General features: G+C 45.4%; 1 protein-coding gene across 1 annotated transcript in view; it reads right to left on the bottom strand.

The window, feature by feature from the left end:
* The window catches only part of KANSL1L (KAT8 regulatory NSL complex subunit 1 like), a 110,671-nt gene continuing 101,854 nt past the window's right edge, over nt 1–8,817 (bottom strand). Inside the window, exons 15-16 of the mRNA XM_075317544.1 lie at nt 4,631–4,841; nt 1–1,565 (exon numbers count right to left, since the gene is read on the bottom strand). Coding sequence (XP_075173659.1) covers nt 4,686–4,841 — 156 coding nt within the window. The 3' untranslated portion in view covers nt 1–1,565; nt 4,631–4,685. The remainder of the gene's footprint in view (nt 1,566–4,630; nt 4,842–8,817) is intronic.

Raw genomic sequence — 8,817 nt, 5'->3', positions numbered from 1 at the left:
CGAGAGCCTGAACCGTAGTTCATGGTCTGGAAAATGGACAAATTGAAGAGGAGGTCATCTCCAAGATACCATGTTATAGAAAATGCAATACAACTCCTGGAGCAATTTTTCTTAGAACTTTGCATGGTACTATTCCTTCATTACTACACCTGGACCCGTATAGATCAACTTGTAAGGCGAGCGTAGGTTCTCTCGTGAGAGAATCTGGTCGCTTTTTGCCAATGATCAAATTCTGATCTGAGTGTCAAGCTTAGTGTGATCTGATTCTCTCGGATGAGAGAATTGGCGCTCACACAGGAGAAGATAGAGAACAAAATTTCTCCTTTGTCTCCATTGTGTGAGTCTGCAGAAATCAGACTGCACTCAGATGTCATCAGAGTGCAGTCCAATGATTTCCACGCACCCATTGACTTGAACAGGTGCGCACCATCCTACTTGTGCTGCAATTTTTTTTTGTTCTGCTCATGTCGAATCTGTATGAGAAAAAGTCTGCTGACCAGAACTGCCCCACAGAATAACATAGGTCTGAGCGATATCAGATGTTTTATATCAGTTTGGTCCGATGTATACGCTTATGTCAGTGAGTCTTAACTGTTACTATTCACCTGGTCACGGAGGTGACTGGAGCGCTAATTCTCAGACCGTAGGGATCTATGCCATGTTAATGTCTATTATTCAGGCAGAACAACAAGAATGACCAAAGCAAAGCCCTAAGAAAAATGTTACTTTACGGAAAATAAAAGAATTTGCCACAATAGTCCCTAGTAGTGACTATATAAGACCCGTATCTCTGCTCCACTGCATTACCTGCCAGCTGGTATAAAGCAAGATAAGCCCAGGCCTTTAGAGTTCTCCAAAATCATGGATGATAATACAAATGACAGCAACAGTAGAAACTAATATTCTGCATAAAACAGTAGTCATTTACAAAAAGGGCAATAAAAAGCCTAACATTTGCCAAGGAAAGGCATAGGAGCTAAACAGAAGTTGGTGTAACCTTCCTCTACATCGTTCTCCATACTCTTGGATACTAGAAGTTTAACCTTAAAACTTAAAGTAACATAAGTGCTGAACATACAGTAAACGTCAAGTGAAACAGGGTTTCTAACAATTTACACTTAATACATGTCCACAGGACATCTGATTGATGGGGCCCAAGCCTTATGGGCTCTGAAATGAGCTGATCCATTCAAACGCCTTATTGGCATTAAGGGCCAAGACCTCCCATGTAGTAATCAGTGAGTGATCAGGTGAAAAAACCCTTCAAGAAGGAAATGTCTTATACCCTTACGGAAATTAGTGCAATAATGCCCATTAAATCCCCCCTCACCCCAATAACTATGTACAATGCTGATTCTTGGCTGACCAGCGTCATGGGATTGAGCAGTCCGTCCCGTGTAGTGTATTGCATCCACCAGTTTAGTGCCACTTCCTTCTGTCACCAAGTGCAATCGTTATTATCTCCTGACTTCATGAATCCAGTGAAATGTGAAAAATAACCTTAACATCCATACGTTGCTGCATGGTGCCCGATGCTGACTGGCCAAATGATCTGTAGGCAGCACCTTCAGAGACAAAACCAAAGTATAAGAACTTACAGCCCATTTATAATTTAACAGGATTTGCAATTTATTTTACCTATAAAGGCGAGAAAAGGGAAATCCATCATAGCTGTCTGCCTCGGATTTATATTGACGCTCTTCACTAACACTTGAGCCTTGTAGTTGAACTTGTAGCTGTTGTATATTGTGTTTGCTCCGATTTCAGCAAGTGATTACTATTCCTGGTAGATGCTGGAGACCTCCAGACAACGTACCCTTACATTCAAGTAAGTGTGGCCCACTATGGTAATAGTGCTAATACATACCGTATATATTCGCGTATAAGCAGAGTTTTTCCAGACCATTTTTTTTATGCTGAAAACGCCCCCTTGGCTTATACTCGAGTGAGGTTCCCACAAAAAAATTATTCTCACCAGTCCTCCATTCCTTACCTGCTTCTTGTAGATGGCAGGCACATAGACCCTCCATGATCGCATTCGGTGCACAGGGCCACTGCCGTCATCGCTTTACTGCAGTTGAAAGCTTTGCGGCTCCGCAAAGCATTCAACTGGAGTAAAGCGCTGAAGGCAGCGGCGGCCCTACGCACCGAACGCGATCATCGAAGGGTGCTTCTTGAGTACAGTAAGCACATAGACCCCTCCATGATCACGTCCAATGCATGGGGCCGCTGCTGCCTTCAGCGCTTTACTGCCGTTGATTGCTTTGTGGCACCACAAAGCATTCAACTGATGTAAAGCGATGACTGCAGTGGCGGCCCCGTGCAACGGACGCAATCATGGAGGGGTCTATGTGCCTACTGTTTGCAAGAAGCAGGTAAGAGGACACTGCAGGAACGGAGGACAGGCGAGAATAATTATAATCCCCTATTATAATTAGAATAATAGGGGACAAGAAGGGGACTGGAATGAGGACATTACTACAGGATGGGGCACATTACTACAATGGGGGAGGGACAAGCATGGGCACATTACATTTTATTGGTATCTTTATTTTGGAAATTTACCAGTAGCTACTACATTTCCCTAAGTTTTTCCAGTTTTTTGTGGTAAAATTAGGAGCCTCGGCTCGGTTTACACTCAAGTATATACGATATTAGAGAGAGGTGGGATGATTTTAGCAGAATCAGTCAACTCTCCATTTGTAGGAGGTGTCCTAAGTCTTTGGTGCCAGGAGATACTGGAAATGAAGAATCAAGCACCTTAGGTTTTAAGATTTCTACACGCTGAGCTGGATGTATAGCTGGTGTTCAAACAAATGTTTAGCTGCTATTAAAGGTGTATCTTTACATGGGAGCCCTCCTCTATAACATCTATAGCCTAATTAGAGCATCCATATTCTTTAAAAGGCAATCAGTCATGTTTTTAAAATATGGAAGTAGTGGTATAGCACTGGTCCTTCAATGAAAATGATATACATTTCTTTTTGAAGAGGTCAGTTGTGCCAATCATGAGAAATTTGGTGAAGAAGCTATATGCAAATCACGTTGGAAATGCATTACGGGTGTCGGTGCACTGCTAAGAAGCCAGTGAGGTGCAGTGACGCCCCAGATGCACTTCCAGTCTGATTTACCTATGGCTTCTTCGCCAGATTTCTCATGACCAGCACATCTGATCTTAGATAGATATAGATATATATATATATATATATATATATATATATATATATATATATATATATATATATATATATATAATATATATATACATACATATATATATATAATATATATATATATATATATATATATATACATACATATATATATATATAATATATATATATATATATATACATATATATATACACATATATACATACATATATACATACATATATACATACATATATACATGCATATACATATATACACATATAAATATCATATAATTTTCATTGGTGGAAAAGTGCCGACAAAGCCACCACTACTCCCATATATAAAAACTAGGGATGATCGAATACCTCAAATATTCCGCAACGCCCATATTCGACGAATAGGTCGCCGCTATTCGACTATTTGCGAATATTCGATGCGCAATGTAAGTCTATGGGAAACTCGAATAGTTGCTGAATAGCAACTATTCGGGCTTCCCATAGACTTACATTGCGCATCGAATATTCACATAGCGGCGACCTATTCGTAAAATATTCGCAAAGCTGAATATTGCCGAATATTTGTGATATTCAATCATCCCTAGTAAAAACGTGATGACCCATTCCCATTACAGAGAACGTGACAGCTCATACATGCTGCCCGATTTCAGCCAGATACGTTTAACTCTGAAGCACTGCAGCGTTTCAAAGTAAAACTATTTATAATTAATCAGTAACCGAGCCGCATGGGAGACTAGCCGGAAAGATTGGTCACTGGTGGCATCTCCCAACTGCTGCCCTGGAATGACCGGTCTCTTCCTGCGTGAATGTATAGGGAGAGATCTGTCACTCCATGGGAACATGAGGGGAGAAGCCACTGGGACCCAACTGTCCGACTAGTATCCCTGAGCCAAATATAATTGGCTGAGATCATACAGGCAGTATCTGGTGAAAGCTGCCTGTGGATGGGGCTGCATGCATCAGGTGTCTGGGTCCTTTAAAGGGAATCTCACCAGTTTTTTGCCACCTAATCTGAAATCAGCATAACATAGGGGCAGAGATCCTGATTCCAGTGGGGTGTCACTTACTGGGCTGTTTAGTATAGTTTTGATAATCCACTGCTGATTAAACAGAAGACTACTTAGCGTGCTGCCAGGTAGTCCAGCACAATCATGAGCTCTGTATAACAGCTGGATCTACAGCAGAGAAAACATTGAATTTATCAAAATAACAGCAAACAACTCAGTAAGTGACACATCACTGGAATTAGGGTCTCTGTCTATACATTATGCTGTTCTAAGATAGGGGAGCATACACCTGGTGACAGATTCCATTTAAATATTTTCAGATTTACTATAATGAGGGGGGAGAACCATGTTTCCCCTATTAAAGGCTGACATCTCACAGCTTATACATCATTGCGTTGTCAGATCTTCTGTGCATAACAGAGTGCCTTACTACATCTGTTTTATACATACCTCTCACGTCCCCTAGCACCAGGCCAGCGTGTGAGTGTTAGTGGTGACTGCTCCGTCACCTATTCTCCTGGTCACTGCTGGAATGGAGGCGGTTCACTACTTTATCCTCATGTGTCGGGGTTGACTCTGTTGTGAGGGGAGAAGATGATTGTTTTAAAGCCACAGCAGCTTCTTCTGTCATAGGAAACCTTCTTCGCTCCCACTGTTCAGCCTGGAAGGAAGAAACATTACACAGCCTATAAGTGAGACCGTTCACAACCCACCAGGGACAACTAAAGGAAGACGGAATAAAACTACAGCAATAAAAGGGGTGCATGGTGGTTTAAACACTTTAACACTTAATGGGTTTTCATGATCTTCAGTCGCTGGTAAATGATAATGGAGAACTTATTGAAGCGGATCGGTCACCAGATTTCAAAATATAAACTACATATGTTAATAAATCAGATCTCTCAGACCGGATGATGTTGGTGTATTTACTCTATAATCCGAATATTGATTTTCAGAATCATTCTTACATGATGAGCTATAGAATGATATAGTCCAAATGCGTTCAGTGTCCTCCCACAGAGTCCGACAGCTGCAGCTTGTACTGAGCACTGTGAGATCTCAGCAGTTAGGAGGGACGCTGAGGAGCGGTCAATCAGGTATAATTGACTGGATATTAATACATTTATTATAAATATTTAGTATAATATATATTTTTATTTCGATAAGCCATTACCTGAGTAGTAGTTTTTTTGCCTTTTAACTACTGAACTGAACATGGACACTTGTCAGGTAGGACGGTCAGCCAAACCCGCATGTATTTCTTAATGTAGGGAAACGCAAAATTTTCAGTGTTTGCTTAAAATTAATAAATGGTTAAATTTTCTATAATATAGCTGAATCCCTTTAGTACGGCTGAAGGATTTCTGTGTTGAGCATTTCCATCAGCCATCAAGCTCTTCAGGACCAGGCAAACTTCATTCCTTAGCCTTCGTATTTTAATGCCTATGACATTTTCATGACTATAGATATAATGCCTATGACATTTTCATGACTATAGATATGAAGGGAATTTTGTTTACTTACCGTAAATTCCTTTTCTTCTAGCTCCAATTGGGAGACCCAGACAATTGGGGTGTATAGGCTATGCCTCCGGAGGCCGCACAAAGTATTACACTAAAAGTGTAAAGCCCCTCCCCTTCTGCCTATACACCCCCCCGTGCTCCCACGGGCTCCTCAGTTTTGGTGCAAAAGCAAGAAGGAGGAAAAGAATTATAAACTGGTTTAAAGTAAATTCAATCCGAAGGAATATCGGAGAACTGAAACCATTCAACATGAACAACATGTGTACACACAAAAAAACAGGGGCGGGTGCTGGGTCTCCCAATTGGAGCTAGAAGAAAAGGAATTTACGGTAAGTAAACAAAATTCCCTTCTTTGTCGCTCCATTGGGAGACCCAGACAATTGGGACGTCCAAAAGCAGTCCCTGGGTGGGTAAAATAATACCTCATAATAGAGCCGTAAAACGGCCCCTTCCTACAGGTGGGCAACCGCCGCCTGAAGGACTCGTCTACCTAGGCTGGCATCCGCCGAAGCATAGGTATGTACCTGATAGTGTTTCGTGAAAGTGTGCAGGCTCGACCAGGTAGCTGCCTGACACACCTGCTGAGCCGTAGCCTGGTGCCTCAAAGCCCAGGACGCGCCCACGGCTCTGGTAGAATGGGCCTTCAGCCCTGAGGGAACCGGAAGCCCAGCAGAACGGTAAGCTTCGAGAATTGGTTCCTTGATCCACCGAGCCAGGGTTGATTTGGAAGCCTGTGACCCTTTACGCTGGCCAGCGACAAGGACAAAGAGTGCATCCGAGCGGCGCAGGGGCGCCGTCCGAGAAATGTAGAGCCTGAGTGCTCTCACCAGATCTAACAAGTGCAAATCCTTTTCACATTGGTGAACCGGATGAGGACAAAAAGAAGGTAAGGAGATATCCTGATTGAGATGAAAGGGGGATACCACTTTAGGGAGAAATTCCGGAACCGGACGCAGAACCACCTTGTCCTGGTGAAACACCAGGAAAGGGGCTTTGCATGACAGCGCTGCTAGCTCAGACACTCTCCGAAGTGAAGTGACTGCTACTAGAAAAACCACTTTCTGCGAAAGGCGTGAGAGAGAAATATCTCATTGGCTCGAATGGTGGTTTCTGAAGAACCATCAGCACCCTGTTCAGATCCCAGGGTTCTAACGGCCGCTTGTAAGGAGGAACGATGTGACAAACCCCCTGCAGGAACGTGCGTACCTGTGGAAGTCTGGCTAGGCGCTTCTGGAAAAACACAGAGCGCTGAGACTTGTCCCTTAAGGGAGCCGAGCGACAAACCCTTTTCCAGTCCAGATTGAAGGAAGGACAGAAAAGTGGGCAAGGCAAAAGGCCAGGGAGAAAAACCCTGAGCAGAGCACCACGACAGGAAAATTTTCCACGTCCTGTGGTAGATCTTGGCGGACGTTGGTTTCCTAGCCTGTCTCATAGTGGCAATGACGTCTTGAGATAACCCTGAAGACGCTAGGATCCAGGACTCAATGGCCACACAGTCAGGTTGAGGGCCGCAGAATTCAGATGGAAAAACGGCCCTTGAGATAGCAAGTCTTGTCGGTCTGGTAGTGCCCACGGTTGGCCGACCGTGAGATGCCACAGATCCGGGTACCACGACCGCCTCGGCCAGTCTGGAGCGACGAGGATGACGCGGCGGCAGTCGGCCCTGATCTTGCGTAACACTCTGGGCAACAGTGCCAACGGAGGAAACACATAAGGGAGCTGAAACTGCGACCAATCCTGAACTAAGGCGTCTGCCGCCAGAGCTCTGGGATCTTGAGACCGTGCCATGAACGTCGGTACCTTGTTGTTGTGCCGGGACGCCACGAGGTCGACGTCCGGCACCCCCCAGCGGCAACAGATCTCCTGAAACACGTCCGGGTGAAGGGACCATTCCCCTGCGTCCATGCCCTGGCGACTGAGATAATCTGCTTCCCAGTTTTCCACGCCTGGGATGTGAACTGCAGAGATGGTGGAGGCCGTGGCTTCCACCCACATCAAAATCCGCCGGACTTCCTGGAAGGCTTGCCGACTGCGTGTGCCGCCTTGGTGGTTGATGTATGCCACCGCTGTGGAATTGTCCGACTGAATTCGGATCTGCTTGCCTTCCAGCCACTGCTGGAACGCTTTCAGGGCAAGATACACTGCCCGTATTTCCAGAACATTGATCTGAAGCGAGGACTCTTGCTGGGTCCACGTACCCTGAGCCCTGTGGTGGAGAAAAAACGCTCCCCACCCTGACAGACTCGCGTCCGTCGTGACCACCTCCCAGGATGGGGGTAGGAAAGATTTCCCCTTCGATAATGAAGTGGGAAGAAGCCACCACCGAAGGGAAGCTTTGGTCGCCTGAGAGAGGGAGACGTTCCTGTCGAGGGACGTCGGCTTCCTGTCCCATTTGCGTTGGATGTCCCATTGAAGAGGACGCAGGTGAAACTGCGCGAAAGGGACTGCCTCCATTGCTGCCACCATCTTCCACAGGAAGTGCATGAGGCGCCTCAAGGGGTGTGACTGGCCTTGAAGGAGAGATTGTACCCCTTTCTGTAGTGACCGCTGCTTGATCAGCGGAAGCTTCACTATCGCTGAGAGGGTATGAAACTCCATGCCAAGGTATGTCAGCGATTGGGCCGGTGCCAGATTTGACTTTGGCAAATTGAAGATCCACCCGAAACTCTGGAGAGTCTCCAGGGTAGCGTCGAGGCTGTGTTGGCATGCCTCTTGAGAGGGTGCCTTGATCAACAGATCGTCCAAGTACGGGATCACCGAGTGACCCTGAGAGTGGAGGACCGCTACTACAGTAGCCATAACCTTGGTGAAAACCCGTGGGGCTGTTGCCAAGCCGAACGGCAGTGCCACGAACTGCAGGTGTTCGTTTTCTATGGCGAAGCGCAAGAAGCGCTGGTGCTCTGGAGCAATCGGTACGTGGAGATAAGCATCTTTGATATCGATCGATGCAAGGAAATCTCCTTGGGACATTGAGGCGATGACGGAGCGGAGGGATTCCATCCGGAACCGCCTGGTCTTTACGTGTTTGTTGAGAAGTTTCAGGTCCAGGACAGGACGGAAAGACCCGTCCTTCTTTGGGACCACAAACAAGTTGGAGTAAAAACCGTGGCCCTG

The sequence above is a fragment of the Anomaloglossus baeobatrachus genome, chromosome 7, assembly GCF_048569485.1.
Source record: "Anomaloglossus baeobatrachus isolate aAnoBae1 chromosome 7, aAnoBae1.hap1, whole genome shotgun sequence".
In the NCBI taxonomy this organism is placed as follows: Eukaryota; Metazoa; Chordata; class Amphibia; order Anura; family Aromobatidae; genus Anomaloglossus; species Anomaloglossus baeobatrachus.
Note: the sequence above shows the minus strand (reverse complement) of the source record. Positions and strands in the feature narration are given on the sequence as shown.